This window comes from Podarcis melisellensis (assembly GCF_964234715.1).
Source record: "Podarcis melisellensis genome assembly, chromosome: 3".
Classification (NCBI taxonomy): Eukaryota; Metazoa; Chordata; class Lepidosauria; order Squamata; family Lacertidae; genus Podarcis; species Podarcis melisellensis.
In genome coordinates, this window is record NC_138530.1 from 64,564,402 (window position 1) to 64,590,038 (window position 25,637).

General features: G+C 40.0%; 1 protein-coding gene across 14 annotated transcripts in view; it reads left to right on the forward strand.

Annotated features, from left to right (window-relative positions):
• The window catches only part of PTPRK (protein tyrosine phosphatase receptor type K), a 331,989-nt gene that overhangs the window by 199,064 nt on the left and 107,288 nt on the right, over positions 1 to 25,637 (forward strand). For all 14 annotated transcript variants that reach the window (XM_081907035.1, XM_081907036.1, XM_081907031.1 and 11 more), the window contains exon 7: positions 4,291 to 4,584. In XM_081907035.1, the coding sequence (XP_081763161.1) occupies positions 4,291 to 4,584 (294 nt within the window). The remainder of the gene's footprint in view (positions 1 to 4,290; positions 4,585 to 25,637) is intronic.

The following is a 25,637-nucleotide window of genomic DNA, read 5'->3' on the forward strand; positions in this document are numbered from 1 at the left end:
TGGACTATCTGGACTACAACAACATCATTATGATGGGAGATATGAATGGAGTTGTATCAACCAATATGGATAAGTCACAGAGCCAAAAAATTTCTAAAGATGGGAGACTACCAAAGACCTTCTTTGAAATGACAGACAATATGGACTGGATTGACATTTGGAGAGTGAGAAACCCCTTGGGAAGGGAAGGAACATTTTTCTCTGAAGCCCAACTGACTTGGACAAGAATCGACCAGATATGGATAACTAGAGGTCTGGCACCTAAGATCAGAAAGGTGGAAATCTGCCCAAAGACATGCTCCGACCATAACGCACTGAGAATGGACATGACATTGATTCCAACCGGTTCCTTCAGATGGAAGATGAATGATGGCCTGTTTAGAGATCAGGAGATTACTAAGAAGGCCCAAAAAGCCCTAAAGGATTATTTTGAGATCAATATGAACACCACAGTGGAAAAAAGAACTATCTGGGACGCAAGTAAGGCCGTGATGAGGGGGTTCCTGATACAACAGAACACAGTAAAGAAAAGGAAACAAAACGAAAGGAAAGATAAAATTTTGGAAAAAATCAAGGAGTTGGAGAAGAAGTTAAGACTTAATCCGAAGTCCCAGCCGATTCTGAGAGAAATCAAACTTTACCAAGCACAATATTGTAAACTGATAAATCAGGAAATAGAATGGAAAATCAAACTAATGAAACAAAAAACTTTTGAGTCGGCTAATAAATGTGGAAAACTGCTAGCTTGGCAGTTGAAGAGGAGACAAAAGTTAAACACAGTGACAAACTTAGAGATTGAAGGAAGATGTATCCAGAACCCCGGAGAGATTAGAAAGTGTTTCCAGAGATATTTCAAAAAATTATACACTCAAGGGCCACAAGATGAAGAAGCGATTAAACAATTTCTAAAGACAAATGGACTGGCAAAGTTGTCAGAAGAAAATAGATCAATTCTGAATGGCAAAATAACACGACAAGAGATTGAGCAGGCCATCCAAAACATGAAACAGGGCAAATCACCAGGACCAGATGGGCTGACCTCCAAGTACTATAAGACATTGAAAGACTATTTGATACAACCACTGATGGAGGTCAGCAATGAAATTTTAGAGGGGAAGAAGGCGCCAGAATCGTGGAAAGAAGCTTTCATCACATTGATACCAAAATCGGAAACTGAAAAGACACAGCTTAAGAACTACCGTCCCATCTCCCTTTTAAATGTGGATTACAAAATATTCGCAGACGTTTTGGCAAGTAGATTCAAGAGGGTTTTAAACAAAGTAATCCATAAAGACCAGGCAGGCTTTCTCCCAGGTAGACATATGTCTGCCAATACAAGGAACATTATAGATATATTGGAGCTTTTACAAACAGACATAAATACTAAAGCTGTTTTAATTTTTATAGACGCGGAGAAGGCCTTTGATAACATATCCTGGAAGTTTATGAAAGGGAATTTAAAAGAAATGGGAGTGGGCCGGGGGTTTGAGAATGGGATTGATGCAATATATTCAGAACAAAAGGCTAAACTGATAGTTAACAATGTGGTTACAGAAGAGTTTAAAATTGAAAAAGGAACACGACAAGGCTGTCCGATTTCCCCGTTACTATTTATCTCGGTCCTGGAGGTGCTCTTGAACACGATTAGAGGGGACAGGTTGGTGGAAGGGATACAGGTCGGAGCGAAACAATACAAACTTAAAGCGTTTGCAGATGACTTAGTTCTGACATTACAGGAGCCAGAATCTAGTACGAAAAGAGTACTACAACTAATCCAGGATTTTGGTCGGGTGGCGGGATTTAAACTAAATAAGCAAAAAACCAAGGTGTTGGGAAAAAACTTGACAGATATTGAGTCGGAACGGTTTCAGAGAGAGACAGAGTTAACTGTGGTTAAGAAAGTTAAATACCTAGGGGTAAACATAACAGCAAAGAATTTGAGTCTGTTTAAAGATAATTATGAAAAATGTTGGTCTGAAATTAAGAGAGACTTGGATAGCTGGTCAAAATTGAAACTTTCACTGTTAGGTCGAATAGCTGCTATTAAGATGAATGTATTGCCAAAAATGTTATTTTTGTTTCAGACATTGCAGATTGTAGATAAAACGGAGTGCTTCCGGAAGTGGCAGAAAGATATCTCCAAATTTGTCTGGCAGGGCAAAAAGCCCAGAAATAAGTTTAAGATATTAACGGACGCAAAAGAAAGAGGGGGCTTTGCCCTGCCAGACTTAAAGTTGTACTATGAAGCCGCAGCTTTCTGCTGGCTAAAAGACTGGCTACTTCTGGAGGACACGGATGTGCTGGATTTGGAAGGTTTTAACAATGCATTTGGATGGCATGCATATTTATGGTACGACAAGGTTAAGATCAACAAGGTCTTTAAGAACCATATTGTCAGAAAAGCAATATTTAATGTCTGGACAAGATACAAAGACTTATTAGAAAACAAAACACCGAGGTGGCTGTCACCTTTGGAGGCCAAGGCCCGAAAAAGACCCAATATGGAGGCCAATTGGCCAAAATATTGGGAAATACTAGAAAGGGATGGAGACAATTGGAAACTGCAGAGTTTAGAGAAAATGAAAGATAAAGTGCGAGACTGGTTACACTATGCTCAGATTAAGGAAGTGTTTAAGATTGATAAAAAGTTAGGATTCCAGGTGGAGAAATCGAAACTGGAGACAGAACTGCTAGAACCTAAGACCAAGGTACTTTCAAAAATGTATAACTTGCTGCTGAAATGGAACACACAAGACGAATTGGTTAAATCGGCTATGATAAAGTGGGCCCAGGATATTGGGCACAACATTATGTTTGAGGACTGGGAAAGGTTATGGACTACCGGGCTGAACTTCACAGCATGTAATGCTCTGAAGGAAAATGTAATGAAAATGATATATAGATGGTACATGACCCCAGTGAAATTGGCTAAAATATACCATTCGTCTGATAACAAATGTTGGAAATGTAAGGAAAATGAAGGAACATTCTTTCACCTCTGGTGGACCTGCCCTAAAGTGAAGGCCTTTTGGGAAATGATATATAATGAGTTAAAAAAGGTATTTAAGTATACCTTCACCAAGAAACCAGAGGCCTTCCTTCTGGGCATGGTCGGCCAGAACGTGTTAAAGAAGGATAGAACATTTTTTATGTACGCTACAACGGCGGCAAGGATACTTATTGCTAAGAGCTGGAAAACCCAAGATCTACCAACACTGGAAGAATGGCAGATGCAGCTGATGGACTATATGCAACTGGCTGAGATGACTGGCAGAATCCGCGACCTGGGAGAGGAGAGGGTTGAAGAAGACTGGAAGAAATTTAAGATTTATTTACAAAAGTACTGTAATTTGGTTGAATCCTAACAAGGAAGCCAGAGCAGAAATAACTGTCTACCATTAAATTATAATTTTTTATTTGAGTTTAACCTAAATATTGCACTTAAGAGTATAAGCAAGATGATAATTTGCTTGGAAAAATTCGTTTTTAATGATGAAAGTGGAAGCGGGAGACGTGAGGGAGTCCGCAATAGAATGAAAAGATGTTATGAAACCTATTTTGTTTGTTAAATATGTATCTGTAAAAAATCTTAATAAAAATTTTTATAAAAAAAAATAAAAAAAATAAAATAAAATACAATAAGATCAGCCTTCTGGACTTTGATGCAGTAGATGAATTTCCTGTGGGGCTTACATCCAGTTGTTCATACAGTAGACACAGAAGGAAGGAGTTATTTAATGTCCCCTAGCGTTTCTTTCCAGAGATTAAACACATGTGGGATATCCTAATAGATTATTTAGGTTAGATATTTTTCTAGTTGTCTATCTAGCTTTTTGGATTTGCTGCGTTGCAATACTGCTGATTGTGAAACCCCCATGTGCCTTGAATTTAGCATTGATGCCTAATTAACTGAAACAAATTAGCCAAAATATGAGCCATCTGGAATGAAAATGAAGCCTGTGTGTTTATTAGTGGATTCATTTTATTCAGGAAAGTGTGTGTTGCTTTTAATTGCTTCCTGAAGTAAATCACTCCTAGGCAATGCTACTGTAGGCAGAATCTCCATTGTTATAGTTTATTCTCTCTGTTGGTCCCCTAATACTAAAGGCAATTTAACAGAAGTATTGAAATATATTCCGGCGTTTCATGTTTTTTATCAGCTGATATTGTTAGTTGTGTGTGTTAAATATTCACATACTTCCTTACATTGCTGCTGTTTACTCATTTAAGATCCAGGCCTTATGCCAATATTTATCTTTCTGACTCAGCTCTTATAATTGTGTCTTCCAGAACCACCTCGACCAATAGCACCCCCACAACTGCTTGGAGTTGGACCAACTTACTTGCTGATTCAGTTGAATGCAAATTCCATTATTGGAGATGGGCCAATTATCCTAAAAGAAGTGGAATACCATATGACAACTGGGACCTGGACAGAAACCCATGCTGTAAATGCACCAACTTACAAGCTGTGGCATTTGGACCCAGACACAGAGTATGAAATTCGTGTTCTTCTAACCAGACCTGGAGAAGGTGGCACTGGTCAACCAGGTCCACCGCTTATCACCCGGACCAAGTGTGCAGGTATTGTTTGTTCTAGACTCTATTCTCGATTTACTGTGATATGGTACTGCTAAAACCTAATTTTAGAATGTGCTTTTTTCTTTCTGCAACCCATATGTTTAGATCACCTGTGCTGGCTTTAGAGTTCAGCTAAGAATTCAACCAGTAGTAATTTCTCAAAGGGAAGTAGCACCTTTATTCTGTTACAGGGGATTTCCTCCACTCTATGAGAATTGGTGCGTGGCTGTAGCTAAGAGTATATGCTGTGGGCCAAGTAGCTGGAGGTTTATAGGCAAGCTGTGCTATGAACTTGCAAGGCGACATTAGCAAACCAGTCACACTCCCCACCCCCACCCTAATTCACAATGACTTGAATTGAGAGGATTTCTTGTGGAATGGAGTTTCACTTCCTTCTCATCCCTGCTGTGGTCATCTGTAGCCCCAGAAAAGCAGTTACTGAATAGCTCGGGAACGCCCTATTGGTTTACAGAAGTAGCTTTTCATAAGAAGATCATAGCCAAAACAATTAAAATGTGATTTCAGAGTTCCTTGTCAGAAAAGGGAGTTGCATGGGGGGGGAAGGAGGAAAAGTTTAATTTATTCTTTAAGCATTTAAATAAATAAACTTTAAAAAGGTGATCAAACCTAGGAATTGCACGTGTCAGAGAACATTCTTCTACCCCAGTCTGTTTCTTTGTCAAGCCAGCCTATTGGTTTTTATTTACCATCTCCTGAGATTGATGAAATCCTGACAAACATACAATTCAGGCTGGGATACATGAGATCACAAGCAGCAGTGCTCCATCCTGCAACAGTGGTATCATGTGAAAAGCCCTAGACCTGCAGGAAGACTAGCAACTCTGAGCAACCTTAATGCTGGTGTGGGAAAGAGCTACAGCTGGAATGGAGAACCTCTAACCCTTGGGTCAAATTTGGATGGACTGCCAGTTCCATTCCCCCACATTTAGCCTTCTAGCCCATTTCCCTCAGATGATACCCACCTGCCCCACACCTGATATCAGATGTGATGTCAGATATGGAGCTGGTACATGGCTGGATCATCTGGCCATGCACTAATCCCTGCAGAAAGCAGAATTTAAAGCCCCACACACCAGCTAATTTGTTGGGAGTTCAGTCCTGCTTAGTTTGGGTGTGCAAACGAGTTGCCTGTGGAGAAATCATTGGCACACCTGAATATAATAATAATAATAATAATAATAATAATAATAATAATAATAATAATAAAAGTTATTTATACCCTGTCCATCTGGTTGGCCTTCCCCAGCCACTCTGGACAGCACCCAATCAAATATTAAAAACATAATACAGCATTAAACATTAAAAACTTCCCTAAATAGGTCTGCCTGCAGATGTCTTTTAAAAGTAGGATAGTTGCTTATTGCCTTGACATCTGATGGGAGGGCGTTCCACAGGGCAGGCTCCACTACCAAGAAGGCCCTCTGCCTGGTTCCCTGTAACCTTACTTCTTGCAGGGAGGGAACCGCCAGAAGGCCCTCGGTGCAGGATATTAGTGTCCAGGCTGAACGATGGGGGTGGAGACGCTCCTTTAGATATACTGGGCCAAGGCCGTTTAGGGCTTTAAAGGTTAACAGCAACACTTTGAATTGTGCTCGGAATTATACGGGGAGCCACTGTAGGTCTTTCAAGACCAACATATGGTCTCGGTGGCCGCTCCCAGTCACCAGTGTGGCTGCTGCATTCTGGATTAGTTGTAGTTTCCGGGTCACCTTCAAAGGTAGCCCCACGTAGAGCGCATTGCAGTAGTCCAAGCGGGAGATAACCAGAGCATGCACCACTCTGGCGAGACAGTCCTCAGGCAGATAGGGTCTCAGCCTACGTACCAGGTGGAGCTGGTAGACAGCCGCCCTGGACACAGAATTGACCTGCACCTACATGCACAACTGTGAGTCCAAAATGACTCCCAGGCTGTGCACCTGGTCTTTCAGGGGCACAGTTACCCCATTCAGGACATTCAGGGAGTCCCTGCAGGAAGCAGGGTTGAACTCCCCGCTTGTCAGCTGATGCACCGTTTAATTATGATTAGTCTCTATGTCCCCACCCACTCCATTGGACCTACACTGATGGGACAAGCCACTCACCAATCACTCAATGAGATCATGATGTCATATGGCTGACAGGTGGGTGGTCCTGCCCACCTCTCAAAGTTGGCCCACAGTGTGGGGAAATGTGGCCTTGCTGAACCAAAAAGGTTCTCCACCCCTGAGCTGCGGAATAGGAATCTGTTTTCTCACATTAGTAGGTGGCCGAAGAAGAAACAGTGTTGCTGTATCTCCAACTGAACTCTAAAGTTGCATGAGAACCCAGTGTCAGAGGTGGTCTTATAAATAGAAGAGCAGTGGTTTTGTACAAGCTGCCTTTACAGTTCCATTGCTTGTTAGCAGGAGAAATCTCAACAGCTGTGATGTTACAGATGTTGAGCCTTTTCATGGGTCACTTTAATTGTGTAGCTCACAGCAGCCTCTGTGCCTTTCCTTCCCCCTGGAGTTCACGGATCTCGCCGCAAGTTCCACTTCCAACGTTCACTCTAATTGTGGGGAATCAAAAGCACAAGGCACTTGTGATTCTGCAAGTCACAAAATTAAAGCAACTCATGAACTATCCGAGCATCATTGTTTATAGCGGAGTAGTCAGTTTGGTGCTCCCCTAGGTAGGTGAGCTATATTTAATTTTGAAAGGGGAAAAAAATAAGTTCTTGAAAAAGTTAAGCAGCAACTGTTGCAAACATTCCTGTGCTGAATTTAATAAGCTGTATCTCGGTAAATGGGGACACCTGGTGCTGGTAACACTTTATTTTGAAGATAAAGTGCCTTGAGAATTTCCTATTCTGTGTCTCTGCCCTAGACAAACTACTACCCTGAAATTTGAAATACACAATGTTATTGCTACCCTAGGAATCATGTGTCAACCTTGGATCAGATGACACTTGCTGAAATCCACCCGCTGTTAAAGGGTTTTCACTTCTCTTAAATATTTTAGGCATTGGCGCAAACATAAGTAGAAGCTGGAAGTAACTTTTTTGATTGGAGCACTAGAGTTAGAATAGAAAAATAATCATTTTACCTCCATTTTCCATTATGGCATATAGGGGAATGGAGTGCTTTGCTCTGGAAATATTGGTTATTCTTATCTTGAGCCTGCTATGGTTTGACAGACACAATTAAGTATGGTGAAGTTATTGTAATTTTAGAAATCACCAGTATATTATTGATGAATGAGATGTATAAAGTAATGATTGGATTAAATCAAGCTTAAAGGTGTCATCCAATGTCTCATGACTGGACTTAACCTTCTTCTCTATTCCCTGCTCTCCCCCCCCCCCCCGGGATTTCTGCTCAGGAAGTTTTCCCAATTCACTGGAAGAGATTTTGAGTGTTCATGGGGGGCTGCAGGTGAAAAGGGAAGTCCCATTAGGTCAGCTGAATGTTTCTCTTACATCACCATAGCCAGTCCTCTGGAGTTTGGATTAAATACAATTTAAGAATAAAAGTTCATTCAGACTTGTTAAGTTAGCTCTGTTGTGATTTATCAATACTTGTTTTCTCCCAGACTCGTAGTCCCATGAGGCTAGGTAATGGTGTGGGTCTAAATTAAAACAATGTATATCAGTTTCCACCGTTGTCCTACAACAATACTGGAAATTATGTTCAGGAAAATGTATTGTGTCTTCCAGATACCTTTTCAGATAGCCTCTCTTTCCATTTTAAACCCATTAAATAAGATCTTAATAAAGCCATGAAAAGGCACTTCTAACTTGAGCATCAAATGACAAAGCTGATCCAGTCTGTGTAGCTGCTCGCTTCCTGCAGAAAGCCTGTAAGCTGGTCATGAGCATAGCAACACTCTACCCATCTGTAATTCCCAGCAACTAGTATTTATAGGCATTCTGCCTCTGAAATTAGAAGCAAAATGTAGCCATTGGGGCTAGTAGCCATTTATATCCTTATCTTGATTATGTAATCTCAAAAATATAGTGGCTGAAATCCAATGAAAGTTTAATATATAGCCTGGTGTGCTTTATTATAGAGCTAGATTTTGCCAAACATTTTTTATTGGGCCTCAAAGGTTTATTTTTAGTGTGCAAAGGATGTGGAGCTAAATTGTTAGGAAGGATATGTTAGAAAACTGCTGCAGGCTGTTCTTACTTTGAAGACAACACTATTTTTTATTTTAAAATAAATTGAAAATGAACTTTACACAATGTTGATATGGCAGTTAATGTTTTGACATTTTCAAACCATTTTCTGTGATTTCCTTTCCACTCAGATAGATAGATACACCCCCCCCCCCATAAAATGGTTATATATATAGCAGGAATGATGACTGCAACTCCCATCATCCTCAGTCAACATGGCCAGTGTCAGGGATGATGGAAGCTGGAGTCCCACAAGTTGGCCATCAATGATCTATTAAATAGTGTGATATTAAGCATCCAGTATACCATAATTTATCAAGTAGCCCAGCTAAACTGATTTGACTGTGATTTTAGATCTGGCAGATGGAAGCATTTTTAAATTAACTGATTTGCCTTCAAAAAACTTTCATCACAAAATCTGCTGAGCCTATGGGAATTCTCCGTATGCAGGAATCCATAACAGAACTGCATGGATGAGTTCCCCTCTTAGTTGAATTCAAAATCAACCTGTCGTTATAATCTCTTTGGGAATTTGGGTCTGAGACATACCAGTATCCATGGTCTGCAATTTAACCACCTGTCTAAACTCTAAAAGACAAGTCGTTCTGCTATGATTCATTGGGAACAAAATTCCTAAAGGGCTACAGTATCAAAAGGGCAACTTGTAGCTTCAATTCAATCTCATGAGGCTGCAGCAACCAGAGAGCTTTCTCAGACAGCCTAAGTATATAGGGAAGCAAGACAATTCTGAAGGCACTCTGATGGCAGATTCTTTAAAGATTTTACAGGCCAGAACAAGCAACGTAACTTAATGATGGCAACGGCCAGGATAATATGCTCGTTACAAGGCACCCTGTTCAAAAGCCAGGCTGCAGCGTTTTGGAACAGCAACTTCACACTGCACAGAGTGAGAAGATATACAGTGGGATAGGCTTTCACTGTGCACTAGATTGTGGCCATAAATAGATTCTGAAAGAGACAATGTTCAGCAGGGGTGTCATAGTTTTGGGTACTAATGTATGCATTTTTTTCAGTGTATGGCAGTGAAACATAAAATCAGTGGATAAATCTTCAGTTAATAGTAAAGTTAAATAACCACAGACTAAATTTAATATTTCTACAGTTTGGCTTAGTTAAAACATACTGTACTGGCTTGGTTTCCAGATCATAGTTTGAAGGAGGTAGCAGCAGAGCTGGAGGCAGAGGGGCAGGACACAGTATTGGAACCAAGAACCACCTTCGTAGATACGATGCACCTGCCCAGAAAGAGCACATGTGTGCACATGCAGTAGGCCCTTAGGGCTGGAGAGTGCCATAGTGAGCTTGCCCTGCCTCATCATTCAAAGCTTGGTGTGAGGGGTATGCCAACTGTTGGGCCATCTTTGTACATACTGTTTGCTTATGAACCTCTAGCCTTCCAGATGCACTTTGGAATCTTGATTTCTGGAGCCTGTTCTTGCTGCTAAGCATGTACCATTCTTAGCTAAAATAAATATCTCTTCCTTATTCAGGTAGGTAGGCGTGTTGGTCTGACACAGTTGAAATATAGATATAAAAAAATTAAATTGTCCAGTAGCACCTTAGAGACCAGCTAAGTTTGTTCTTGGTATAAGCTTTCGTGTGCATGTACACTTCTTCAGACAATAGATAGATAGATAGATAGATGATAGATAGATAGATAGATAGATAGATAGATAGATAGATAGTCTGAAGAAGTAGATGCACACTATCTATTCCTTATACTTGCTTAACAGCCTCTGTCATTGAGTTTGGGGAGTTTACCGCCATGTTTTGGAAGGTCCGAGTTCACACACATAGGGGATGGGGTTGCTGTTTTGCTATGGTATGCTAACACCTGCACTCAAAAGTGATGAATAAATATAATAAATTAATAAATATGTCTTGTTAGTTGCAATGTTGTACACTACACAGATTGGCATCTATAATTAAGAGGGTCATTGTGAAGGTTATACTGAATTTCAACTTTCAAAAATGTTGGACTCCCCACCACCCTCATTTGTCATGTCTGGCTCTCTGTTAGGGAATAGATCCAGATGAAGATTATGCTATATTATTTTGAGGTCCTAGAGAGGAAGCAAAGTATGAAAGTAGCTAAAGGTGCAAGGAAGTTGACACTTCTAATACATGAAAATAATGCAGAACTGCACAGTCCATTAGAGATTTTTCTAGAGCAGGGATTACTTTTGGAATTTAAGATGGGCCTCAGATCGAGAACTGCTAGAGAGACCTAGAAAGTGATGCATGTGAAGATTTCTATAGCTGGTAGTAAAACTCAGATTGGATACAAATATCTTTAATATTTGAGACTGTGGTTAAATGCTGCATTTAGCCTTTCTTTAAGACTCCTGTAATGGCAAGAAAGCAATCCGAACATGATGATAAAAAATGGGAGTATCTCCTCTGCATGCAAGTAGATAAAAATGACCTAATTTAATTTACATACACACACCATTGAAAAGCCATTCATCAGTGCAGGTGAGAAGAGTATGGGTATTATGTCTTCTATACATTTACAGATTTTTCTCCCAGTTTGTATCTTCCAGACAAGAGGAGAGCCCCAGCTGCATTTAGACCACAGTGATTTATCAGATGTGTGGGCATCTAGTCAATAGATCACATTTCTGAGAAGAGCAGTATCTGTAGCAAGAAAATGTATTGAGCACATTAATCCAAAGACTCTACTCCAGCAGTAAAAGAGGTGACACAGATGATCATTCATATGATACTGCTTCAGAAGACCTTAGAGAGAAGCTCATGCTACAAAGTTCAAATCCTGATAATATAATTTTTGTAGTATATCTGAAGGTTTCCAAATTTGCCATTTTGTATTGTAACTGTTCTTATTGAAATTATGATTGTTTTGGAAATGAAAGTGGCTTTCTAATCTAGATGGTGGTGGAAAGAATTCTTTAATTGAGTGTGTGTGTGTGTGTGTGTGTGTGTGTATATATATATATATATAACACAAAATGTGCAATTCAGAGTCAAAAACTGGAACATATAGTGGTGTCTTGTTAATTGACAGGATTAGAAAGGCAAAAGGCTGGGTTCTGTGGATGCTTTATAGACACTACTACTTTATAGGCACCTACTAACAACCAGCCATTTAACACAGAGAAAAACCTGTAGAGATTTGCCAAGTAATAGGGGAGATCAAATAAAACCCAGGCAATAGTGGCTGTGGAAATATGAACATTTCCTTTGCTGGGTGGAGGGTTGGAGTTGCTTTTAATTATACAGCAGACAAGGAGAGAGAAAGTAGGATATTGCAGGGGGTTATTACTGCATGGCAAGGGGTTGGAATCGGCGACCCTTGGGGGTCACTCACAAATCTACAGTTCTATGATTTTATTATATGTGAATCAAATATCAACGGTACCCAATGTGGTACCCTCCAGATGTAGTTAAACCACAGTTCCCAGTGCCACACCCAGCACAGCCAATATCCGAAGATAATGGGAATTGTGGTCCAACAAAATCTGTGTGTGTGTGCGTGCGCACGCCATGTTGGCTACCCCTGCTGTATATTCAGCTGAAAATGTTAATCTTTTACTCAGCTGCACCAGCACCACTTGCAAAGATTGCACATCTTCACACTGAGTGCATTTAATGAGAGACTGCCGATGTCTCAATGGTGCAAAAGGAATAGTACAACAGCACTCCTTCTTTTCCAATAATAAAGTCATCTGGTGAAGGGGGGGGGGAGCAGTTGGCCATCACAACCCTAAGGCAATATTTCCCTTAAAATATGTTTTTTTATTCTACATTATTAAATGCTTCCTGGTATGCTCCACTAAGTAATTATGGCTAGGTGTGACAGAAAAGACTATTATAAACTTGTTTAATTTGTCGCCAGTAACCTAGGGCTCACAAATCAATTTATTAACCTCAATATTGGTCTAAATCTTCCTTAAGAAAAGCCATCAGAAGGCGAACTGGGACAGAAATATAAATCTGTTCTCGAGGCCTTTGCGCTTTTGACAACTAATTTACAGCTCAACCCTACGACTTACTTTCCCAGCAAATACAGACATCCTTTAGAGAGCAGTGCCTGCTGCATTGCCACATGAATTCATGCAATGGCGTTATGCTGCCTTGCATATATAGTCACCAAAGTAAGTATTTTGGGTTTGTGGCTTCAAGTTACTTGGTTTATTCCTATCTTTAAAGCATTGTTACCCAGCTTTTCAGCTTACATAAGACCCGTTAAAAACAAGAACGTCCTTGGGTTCACACTTGCAATCTAGGCATTGTACACAAAAGAATGGGGGAAGATAAAGGGGGCGGGAGGGAAAGTAGCAAACTAAGGTTCCAATTCCTAATGCTACAAAATTATTTAGAGGAGGCAGCAAATGGAATGGCTGTCATTCTTTCTTTTCTGCAGTTTTTGAGAGCTAATTCATCGTCATCTAACATCCTTGTTTAGACTGTAAAAGACCTTCAGGATGGATTTTGTTTTATTCTATTTGCGCAATTCCTTTTTAAGGGACTGTTGTTCTGAGGGAAATAGATGGGGTCTTGAGCTCCTCCAAGTCTTTCCAAGTGCTGATACAGGACAAATAAACAATGCTTGTTCATTTAGAAAGGGCCTTCTCAAAATAACTCATTACATTGTTAGCGCTGCAGCTCCACAGAGCTGTAAAATATGTGACTAAGAAGTTCATCTGGATTTGAGTTATTTTATTTGGCTATGATTTACTGCAGAAGGGGATTCAAAAGAAAAATTACAAAGAGTGTTTGTTAATTTTTCAGTGCTATTTTTATTGGTATAAATAAACACTCAAAATGTGCGTACTCAAGATTTATTGTATGTGCCCAGAAGAAAATGAAAACAAATGTGATTTGTTATACTTTATACCGCCTGCTTTCTAACCCTGCACTTAACATAATCTGGAAGAATAGCCCTGTGTAGGCCATTTGTGCTGTTGTTTTTCTAATCAAGAGTTTCTAACAAATTTTCCCAAAGCAGAATTTGAAACAGGGTAGGGAATGTGCAGTTGTACAGATGTTGTTAGACATCTGTACAACTGACGTATAGTCAAGAAAGACAAGAGCTGGAGTTCAGCAACACCTGGAGGGCCACAGGTTCCTCAACACTGATTTAAAGTACATTGGGAGGGTCCTGCCATGCAAAACAACTGAGGGACCTCAGTGAAGCTAAACAATTTTGGGAAGATTACCTATTCTTTCTTTAACTCTGCTAGTTGTAGGCTTTGAGGGCTAACTGTGGGACTCCACAGCCCCCACTCTCAAGACAGCCCAAACAAAGCCTAGGATGTTTGCCTGAGTTGTTACTGCTGCCTACCTCTCAGCAAAATTGCCACTTGCAAGGGCCATTTTACAGAGCTTATCAGTGGCTATCTGCTAACCTTTTTGCAAATGAAACTGATGGGAAGTGGGAAAGAAACTTAATTTTTGGCTAGAGGTGTTTTGACTTGAGAGCTATTTAACACTGAGGTTCATTTTATGGCCTTTGACATTGGTACATGTAGTCCAGTACTGCTGTGTGTCATCCATCCACCCTATGCAAATTCTCTAGAAGTTCCAATGCAACTTTGCTTCTTTCGTCACATTTTGCTTCAGTGGTGCTAGATTTGCCCTTTCTCCATTGTATCATTGTTTCTCTTTACATAAGCCCATGGTTTCAAGTTTATTTTGAATGTTGATGCTCCACTGATTAATTTTCTAGCTGCTTGTCAAAGATTCTGTCATGTTCTATGTTCTCACTTGATGCATACCCAACACAGTTCTTAACAAAACCAGTAATATCTAGGTAAGCACAGAATACAAAACTGTAGCTCTTGACCACTTTACAATACGTTATTGTGCTTATATTTTGTGTGGTGTTTAAATTATGCAAGAGAAAAGGAGGATGAATTTTGGATCAGGCTTATAAGTGGAAATGGCTGGGGTGGATTTGAACCAAGGCTGGACATAATAACTTGTCAGTCATAGTTGGGTTGACAGACTTTCTACCTCTCAAATTTTGCAACATTTGTGGTCATTTATCTATATGAAGTTTAGAAATCTTGTATTTTTTAAAATATAAAAAACCTACATTCCTTAGACAGGTTATATTTAAAGAAAAGAAAAATGGCCTGACAGTGAATGATGTTTCATTAGTGGCTGTCTCAGGAAGAACAAACAAGACAGAAATTTTCCAGTCCAACATTTAGGCGCTAACATTACGACCTAACCAACTACACCCTCTAAGTAGTCATCATGCATGACTATTTTCTTTCCTAACATGAGTCAATCCCTTTGACACATACTGCTTCAGCTTCTCTCTCTCTCTCTCTCTCTCTCTCTCTCTCTCTCTCTCTCTCTCTCTCTCCCTCTCTCTTTCTATATATATATATATATATATATATATATATATATATATATGGTGGTGTGTTACCTTTGTGTCGGTGTGTGAAATTTGAAACTGCTAATATATGCAGTCACCAATGTAGTGACTGAAATGGGAAATAATTGTCTTTGCTTGTAAAGCAGGTTGTGGTAATATTTAGTTAAGCCTGTATCAAAGGAATCCTAATTCCTTAATTAAGTACTGTGTTAATATATAAATCTTTATACTAATCCATTATGGGAACTACATTTTTTGGAGAGTCTATTTTTTTACTGGGCCCCATAAACTGAGTAACCACTATTTCTATAGCATCCTTCAGTTTATGTGGAGAAATGTGTATATTTTCATTCTCCCTCCCTCCAACAGTGTTAAAGTTTTCATGTGCTTTTATTTGCCTCAGTGGGAGGATATTTCTTCAGAAGCCTGTGTTAAGAAGAGATGGCACACAGAAGCGCTGTTCAAAATCTGCCTTCCTGTGAGAGAAGACCGAAGTCTCCTTGCTTGTTGGCAGGGAACTTCCTCATTCCAATAAAGTGCATATCTTCTTTATGTTGAGGATGTTGAGAGTGGCTGTTGTTTTCCCCTCTGCTAGTTATTTCAGTTGCAACTGAACAAATAAACTTCTCCAGGCGCAAGATGTGAACAGTGTGGCAGTAGTCTACAAAAGCCAGACAATATTATTACTGTCTGGTAGAAAGCCATCACTTAGACTAACTAGTTATTACTCTCTCCTTCTTTTAGACTGCCAGCAACACATCAAGGAGAAAATGCTGAGATTCTACCCTCTCCTGTTTTCTCTAATGTGACGTTAATAATTCAGCGTCGGTTCATTCACCACTTACTTTATCTTTCTGTCAATAGCAGAAATGTTATCTAGATACACTTTAGGCTCATAATCACCATTGAGTTCAAAGCTAAACCTAATTGGCCTGGGAGACTAAGACATTCTTACCCACTCCCTCCTCTTTGGGGGTATAATTATCCTTTGGCCATAGCCCTCTGACTAGAGATGGTGTTCTTGAGCTTTGAGGGCCTCCTGTGGAGTAAATGAGCAGTAAATTGCAGCTTTAGTCCATAGGTTGCTATCTCTGGCAATCCAAACAGCAGCGCTACTTTTCTCTAACATCTAGATAGCAAGAGATGAGGCTACATATGACAAAATTTCCCACCTCAAGTCAGTAAACATGTCCCATTTTAGGGTCAATTTTGAGTTTTGTGAAAAATGGGAGTCATGATTCCTGCAGAAATTCAGTTGTGGAAACCTTCCATGGCACAGAAATAAACACAATCACGTTCTACTATATTCAGGACCAGAGGATGCTACAATAATTGGTGATCCTATTATGGGGTTGAGGACTCTTTTAAAGCATGAGAGCCACACTCTCTCATGGGGAACTTTCTAGGCCATGCCAATGATGGAGGGTGGTGGAGGTAAAAGGTAAGCACAGCAACATGTGCAATTCTTAACATTGCAGTGCAGGCAAAATTCCAGCTGTGCAAAACTTCTAGAGATTTCTGCATGCACGTCTCTTCATCCTCCATTCAGGCAAGCAAAAGATAATATTGATGTTCAGGAATACATTTCAGCCAGGCCAAAGCACTTGCAGAGGGTTTGAAGCAAAGCGAGTGAGGGGTGTGGACTTGAAAGAGTCTCCAGGGATGGATAGAGAACCACTATTTGCACCAACCACCGAATCCTGAGGCCCCCAACCCTGCCCTGGTGGAATCACATGAGAAGAAACATGTTAGATTAGATGTGACTATTGGTCTGGTTCTTTCCATATGGCCCCACTTTTGACATACAGTTTCTGCATCCCTAGATGCGGAATCCCATGGCATATATAGCACAACAAAATGAAAGTTATTCTATCCTGCTGTATAATGATCAGCCAGTAATTTGTGGGGCATTAAAGCACAATCTCTGCGTAATCAGAATATTTTCTGGGTGAAATTAGTGATTGAGATTCTGTAAAGAAAGTCTTCAGGTCCCTGTTTGTTGTGTTTGTCTGCAGGATGGACAGAGGGAAACATGTATGGACAAGTAACTCACTAAGCAAAGACTGAAGCCCCAATAGTGGTTAGAGCTGGTGAAATTGAAGATACCTTTGGAAAACATAAAATATTCAATAGGTTCAGACTTACCTGTGCCTCTGTGCTGATAAAGTTTACCTATGCCCCTGTGGTGATCTTTATCATATTCAACTGTCCTTCCTCATTCATGAGCACTGCTCGCATATCTTGAAGTCATTCTGTGACTGCTACTACTGTATATTATATACTACTGTATATAATAGGTCATTCAAACCCCATGATTCCTGCAATCACTACCCAAACACAAAAAGGATACACATGACTTAGGTAATCTTCTGCTGGCTTATGCTATACTGATTTTAAAAAACCTGTAATGCAGCAGTGCCTAATGTCATTGTCTATTGCTGCAGTAGACAAGGTGGTGCCCTTGAGATGTTCCTGGACTCCAGTTTCCACACCTCTAGTCAACATGACCAATGGTCAAAGATGCTGGCATCTGTGGTCCAAAATTGGCTACCCCTAGTGTCTGGGATAATTTATTCCAGGTAGATGTGACAGAAAAAACCAGGGAAACAGCAGATTGACTTTTAGTAGAACTTTCTTAATATTTCATCCCTTTATTCATAGCTGCTTGGATTTATCTGGCCACTTCGATTTGAATTATTGGTATTATATACTTGCCTTAAGTTCAATTTGAAGTTTTCCATGCATTGCTTAATGAAATATCACCACTGAATGAGGTTTGCATTCTACTTAATTGGGTTTTGTGTTATGCCTGAAAAATACCTATGCAGGTTGAAATTTTTTGCATTCTTTATAATTAATTTAATTGTTTTTCTTTGGGAAAGATTCATTAAAAATCTAATTTAAGGGGGGGAGCAATTCAGAACTGTCTTATAATAAAAATAGAACTAATACAGCAAACAAGAAATCAATTTTTGTATTATAGTTTTGCATAATTAGATAATGTTAACTCTCAGCATTTTCTGAGAAATAATAAGGCAGCAAAACTTTTTTGTTGTTGTTGCGTTTAGCTACATCATATTTATTTTGCTAAACAGACAGAGAAAAAAATGTATTTGCATATTTGCTAATATAGGTACTAAATCTGAACGTTAGATTTTTCTGGTTGGTTGGGGTTTTTTTTTATTTTAAAAGTCTGCACACTTGTAACAGTTGGATCTCCAGCCTGCTCTCTTTTGCATATCTACTGTTGCTAGCTGGTTGATGAAATGTTCCTGATTGTCACTATAGTACTGCAGTGTAAATGAGCTGGAAATTATTTAGAAACACAACTCCATTTGCTCTAGTGTGCATGTATTTGGAAACAAAGCTTTTTCTGCACAGTTTCCACTGAGCTTCCCATTTTCACCTCTGCTATGCTTTTTGCTTTATTTTGGGTTTCTTTTTAGATTATTTTTCCTTAATGCCAGACTTTTTCAAATCATATGGGTTTAAAATTTGGTCTCAAAAGCAAATTTCCTCTCCCCTTCTTCCCACCTTTAACCTAATTCTGTGACACACACTGAATGTTTACTTTTCAGCTGGCACTGAATAATATATAATTTGTATGCTTTCCCACGAGCTTTTCTTTGATGCTGTTTCTTTTGTCTCACCTTTCTGCAGGTAGAGGTTGGTTTGAGCAGATAGCAAGAAAAGAGAAAAAGGCAGAGAGTTAGGGGGTACTGGTCAAGTGATCAAGTAGTATCAGAACTTGGCTGCTTAAGGAAAATAATGATCCAGGTTGATAAAGAGAGACAATAGATTGGATTTCTGTGCATGTGATACAGGCAAGTTATTGTTGGTAATTTCCTGTAAAGGATACGAAACATTTGAAAGACAAGGTGGTTGCTTATTTTCTCTAAATGCAAAAGAAACTACCAGCCCTGATACATACATCATGGTGACCTAAATATTGGTGGAAAAAGTAGAGTTAACTGTTGTTTCTTTACTTTCCTATCTCAGTAATGCTACTGGGTTACTTGATGACTGAAGCAAGAGATTTCAGAATCAAACAGAAAAACATGAGACTTTTCAAAGTATGGTACACAGACCTGAAAAAAACATGGAAACATAGTTCATTGGACTGTTAGATCTTAGCCCACAAATTGTTGAAGACGTCCACTACAGTCACCCATTGTGTCTGGTTTGTAAAGGAATTTGTGGCTAAGGTTGTCCATATACATTCTGAATTAGACACCACTAAATCTTGGGTCCCCTGATAGGGTGCAGTCCTCATCTTTCCTAGCCAGCATGGCCAGTGGTAACAGGAGTTGTAGTCCAACAATATCTGGGCACCCTATATCTGGGGAAGACTCCCATAGCTGGGGCAAAGCAAATTTGTCCTTGCCTGCTTGTCCTAATGCTGTGGACATTTTTCTATTTGTACAGTCCAAGTACTGTAGATAGGATACTTGGAGATGTAAAACCATAATGACCAGTGCACATATCTCTTTTCCTTCTTGTTTGGTTAAGGCAGCCAGAGATGGACTTGCCAAGAGTCTAAGGGCCGTTGTTAACACCTCCCCTGTGAGAGGGAGTTGTTCCAATTAGTCTAAAGGAGGCAATAAAATTATTGGGGCTTAATTCTAAGTAGATATACTTTAGAAAGAAACCCCCAAATAATTTATTGCCTACTGTGTTTCATCCAACATTCCTAAATCATACCTGTAGCTCTGTATTTGTGATTTTAAGCTAATGGTGCCAGTAAAAGAGAGAAGTAATTCATTTGCACTAAACACATATGAATGTTTGTAATCTGAATGTTGGAGCCAATAGATCATTTTCTTTACCTCATACTTTGTATTCATATCCTGTAGTGGGACCACCCTTCTGTCTCCCTCCCCCCTGTGCAATTTGACATAGGAAGCAAATTAATTGGTGTCTGGTAGTTTCAGCTCATTGCTGATTACGATAAATCATGATAAGATACTGGAAATGTACTTGGCAATCCACATAGGCCTCCTAACACATTAACTCTCAATAACTCATTAGTCAACATTTTATTTCTTTCAGATTTGAATTCTGGTCCAAAGTGCTCCTTTGAACCACCATTTTTCTTGTTTTGAAGTCATTTGTTCTACTAATCAAGATATTTCAAGCTCTGGAAGTTTCTCCTCATTGCAAACCGCTTTGTCTTGTCCTGTCCAGCACACTCCTCTGAAAGTGTTTGAACTGAATAGTGTAATAGGCACATGCTGCTGGCAGCAGGGTTGCATGGGTAATTTTCACCTCTTTGTTGCCGGACCCCTGCAGTTACTTGAAGGGAAGCCATCTTTTCATGTCACATCATTTTGTGTTATATCTGTATTTTTTTCTTTTATGTGGCAATTGTAACCACATTCATAATTTAGTCTTCCCCAACGTGGTGCCCTCCTACAACTCCCATCAGCTCCAGCTCGCATGACCAAAGGCCAGAGATGATTATGATGAGTTGTAGTCCAAAACATCAGACAGTACCAGGGTGGAGAAGTCTGTCGTCATGTTTTAGTTTTGATTTGTTAGCCATAATATTAGACTGAACTGAGCTTTTCAGATATTGGCACCCATAGAAATGCATTTTTATGCCCTCCCCAGTATTTCTGGTGCTGCCACTGCCTGGACACCACAGTTTCAATCCTGCTTCTTCCCCCAACCCTGCATGTTAAACACAATCGTGCAAGCAGCATAATGTGTAACTTGGCCCTCATACCAAGTCCAACCATTAGGCTCTCTAGTCCTGTGCTTGCTATCTGCTCCACCCAGTAGTAGTTTTCCCAGGGTCTTGGGCACAGCAAAATTTCAAGCCATGAACTGAACCTAAGAAGTTCTTCATGCAAGGTTTTTTGTGGCTTATGTTTAAAACTGATACAAAGCTTCTTTCTCTTAATAAATCGGATGACCATACCTCTGAGCGATAAAATATAGGGTCTGACTGCTAAAAATAAATCCTTGGTGAAATCAACCATTGTTTTGTTACTCGTTTTTCCTGAAGTGCAATAAGGCATGAGATAGAACTAAAACAATTAATGTTTCCTCTCTTCCTTTCAGTGATCTAGATCAGGTTGGACTTTTGAACTATGTTGGAGCTGAATCTGGCAGCAGCTAACTTGAGTATTGTATTTTGGATAGTCACTTTAGTCAGCTGAACTTTGTTTGCACATGGCTGCAAATCTGTGGGTAGCGAGTCGGGTTACCAATTATCAGGCAGTGCACTTATGAGATCTTGTTTCTGAAGTACAGTGAAAGGTAAACTTCTAGTTGCCATGAATCACTCTCTCAAAGTTAATATGAAGGATGACACTTGGCCAACATTCCTGCAGTAGATTCTTTTTCTTTCTTTCAAGAGGATTGGTGCTTTAGCCAAGTTCAGGAGAAATATTACCAACTGGCAGGAAGAGCATAATTATTGCTGTATTTTTTTACATCTTTGTTATAGGTTTTTATTGTGTTTCTTGTATTGTAAGGCCGGCTGGGCCTGTAGGACAAGTGCAGTGAGGGGAAAGTTGGATTATAGTTAGAGAGAGAGATTTCCCAGAGAGCTCCCATACAATACAGTGGTACCTCGGGTTACATACACTTCAGGTTACAGACTCCGCTAACCCAGAAATAGTACCCCGGGTTAAGAACTTTGCTTCAGGATGAGAACAGAAATCGTGCTCCGGCGGTGCAGCAGCAGCGGGAGGCCCCATTAGCTAAAGTGGTGCTTCAGGTTAAGAACAGTTTCAGGTTAAGAACGGGCCTCCGGAACGAATTAAGTACGTAACCAGAGGTACCACTGTATAGCCCCCAATCCTAGTGCTCCCCCTCCGGGTATTCAAGGGTATGCAGTACCAGACCCTTCCTCCCCTCCCCCTCCAAAATCTTAAAAGTTGTATGTAACAACTTAATGGTGAGTACTGGCACCTTTTTTTCTTGAAAAAAGAAAAAATAGCTATGCCTCAGCCCTACCATATTAGTAGCTCTACCCTATTAGATCCAGATATTTTCACTTATGGATTAAGCCACATTAGTGACAAGACATAGATTTATCATTCACATTTGGTTCTTCAGTGCTTTGCCTACATGAATCCACTTTTACTACACATTTCTCCAGTCCAGCATGCCAAAATGTACTTTGAGAAAACACCTAGACATGCAGTAAAACTTCCTAAGGTGACTTCAGTAGTAGCAGCAGATCTGCACAATCAACAGATATGTGTCTGTGATACTTCACTAAGATGAGGGAATCTTCATTGCAGAGGACTTTGGGCATACATACTGGTGGTGGGCACAATGGCAGACATTCTGAGAGCACGAGGACCACACACTGAATCAGAGTTAATCTATCCTAGGGTGGCCTGTCCACCTAGCACTCCTGTCCACCTAGCAGTTTGAAAGCACACAGTGCAAGTAGATAAATAGGTACCGCTCTGGCGGGAAGGTAAATGGTGTTTCCGTACGCTGCTCTGGTTTCAGTGTTCCGTTGCGCCAGAAGCGGCTTAGTCATGCTGGCCACATAACCCAGAAGCTGTCTGCGGACAAACACCGGCTCCCACGGCCTATAGAATGAGATGAGCGTGCAACCCCAGAGTCATCAGCGACTGGATTAATGGTCAGGGGTCCCTTTAACTTTATTAGCCATATTGAGCTTTTTTTTAAGGAGGACCCCCAAAATGGTGAGCTTATCAGTTTTGATCTTAGCTCCTAGTGTTATATGACATAGATAGCCAAAATCAGAAAGCTGCTTTGGGAAAACACTTCGTGGGGTTAAATGCTCTACAACAGGGGTGAGAAGAGGCACTAGTTGATTTATGGTAGACTGCCAGCTTTTTCTGGTTGTAAGGAATGCTGGCCTAAGTGGATTTTGATCTAATTGCTTTGAAATAGTTTACAGTAAGTGATTTGTAAATGGAATTAAATATAATCCTGCTACTTACATTCTTAATCAGAAATGCATACTCATATCACTTAACAGTTAAGGCATGACTGACCTTTGTGGAGAGATCCTGTTAAGGGAGTCTTGCTTAGTAAATTAAAAGCATGCCAGTGGACATGGGCATAGCCAGGATTTTTGTTTTTGGGGGGCAGAATCTCAGTTTGCTATGTATTTTTATTTATTTATATTGATTTAGGGGGGCAGCTGCCCCTCCCTGTCCCCCCTGGCTACACCCATGCCAGTGGACCCATCAAGTGCAGTGTTGTGTGTGTAACAAGGTGTGTAACAGATTGATTGTACTTAACAGGGCTTTATCTTAAGTGTGTCAAGAAATGCATGCAATTAAAGCCAATGGGTTTTGAAATTGCTACATTTTGAATGGATGGTGTCCATTCTCTCAATCGCTCCACTTGCCAGCTACACTGAGGAATAAGAGGCTTTGATCTCAGTACACAGTACACAGCACGGTGATCTGGTTAATAGCTGTAATCTCAAGCTAGCTGTGGCAGCACACAACTGCTTAGAATGGAGTTTCACTGCTAAGCCATTGCAGTGACTCAAACTGTGATGCTATATCGCTATGGTAAGTAAATACCTTGATGCAGATGCTTTGGATCATGGTACAAGTGATTAGTTTCCTTTTTCTCTTTGCAATTCTGGGTAATTTTTAAAAAGCCATTTTTATTTTAAAATTCCTAAAATAAAACTGGCAACTCCATATTTAATCAAAATACTTTTTATAAACAAACTGCCATTCCTGCCAGATATTGTCATGATTTTTACTGACACTTTAAAAAATTTCATATATTTCATTTGCATTTCTGCTCAATTCTCTCCAAAGTCAGGAAAGTATGATTGTGATGACAAAAACTAGTTTTCAACACTTTGCCAATTTTTACCCACACAATGAAGATTACTAGAAAAATTGAACTCCAACAGAAATTGGAATAAATTGTTTCCAACCATCTCATGATGGATATAAGGGAACAGGTTGAAAATAAGTACAAATTATCAACTGCAGGAGTTCAAAATCTATATCTTTAATTATCCTCAAAAATTGACACAGTTTTCACAACTGAAAGCAATAATTTCTGAATATGCACATTATGTAATTGTGTAGTATACCCCTCATATATAGTTTCTTATCTTAGTTTAGATTTAAGCATTATGAAGAAGTTCAGTTACTGCTGCAAATTGCATCAGAAAAACTGCTTAATACTGCAGCTGTAATTCGCTTCCAATGTATGTTTGCAAGACCATGTGCTTAGTATTTCTTACTAAGTAACTGCTGTGCCTTTGCAGGTTGGCTGTGTGGACGTGGTTACCACACACCATAGCCAGCTGATCTAGGAGCATTACATCTGATATGACATTAGATAGTTACATTACATCTGGGGTGTGAAGGTTTCTCTGCAGCTGACGTGAGGATTAAATGTAGCAGAGTACACAGTGTAGGGAAAAGGACGATATCTCTTAGTGTGAGTTCCAAGAAACCAACCACTTGTGGTGAGCTTCCTGGTCTGTGAAAAGAGTTGGACTTGTGGCTTAGTATAATGGAACAGCCCTATGTATTGTGCCTAGCTGAGTCAATCTCCCCCACCCCTGCCAATTGGCTGGAGAAGGCGAGAGAATAAGGGAATTTGCAGCCTCCTGCTCATCATTATGCAGCCAGTGCCAAGCTTCTTTGAGACTCTGCCAGGTACTCCTGGAGTTGCCATCTACTCTGGAGTTGAGTGCAGGACTCCAGGGTTGTTGCTGCCAGGTTGGATGGCTGAAACAAATGTTATTTCCTGGATAAAAGCTTCTAGCTTTATTTATCCACAATTCTTTTTGGAAGGAAGGGCAAAAGATCAACCTGGCTAATATTTAAGCCATGATCAAAGGCAGGGGAATTGCTTGAGTAAGCACAGTGTCTTCTAGCTTGAATATATGAGCACTTGAATTTTGACAGACTTCAGTTCTCACTGCACAGAAAGGAGGCAGTATGAGTTGTTTTGGCATTTCATGGCACCATGTTATCTTTGTTGTAAGTTGTGAAACTATTTTGGGTACCATAGTAATTAATGTTTAAAAACGGTGGGCTCTGAATGCTTGCTGAAATAATGGAAATGACATATATTGCTTTGTTAATTGTAAATTTAAAAAATGTCTCTTTCATTTAAGTTGGCTTAATCTTATTGATGCCACCAGTAGGATTAAAGTAGTTTTGGAATCATATAATCATATAATTGTAGAGTTAGAAGAGACCCCGAGGGTCTTGTCCAACCCTCTGCAATGCAGGAAGCTCAGCTAAAGCATCCAGGACAGATGGCCATCTAACCTCTGCTTAAAAACCTACAGTGAAGGAGATTCCACCACATTCCACTGTCAAAGAGCTCTTACTGTCAGAAAGTTTTTCCTGATTTTTGCCAGAATCTCCCTTCTTGTAATATGAATCCATTGGTTCAGGTCCTACCCTCTGGAGGAGGGAAAAACAGGCTTGCTCTCCCTTCCATGTGACAGATATCTGAAGATGGCTATCGTATCTCCTCTCAGTCTCCTCTTATCCAGGCTAACCTGCCCAACTCCCTCAACCGTTCCTCATAAGGCTTGATTTCCAG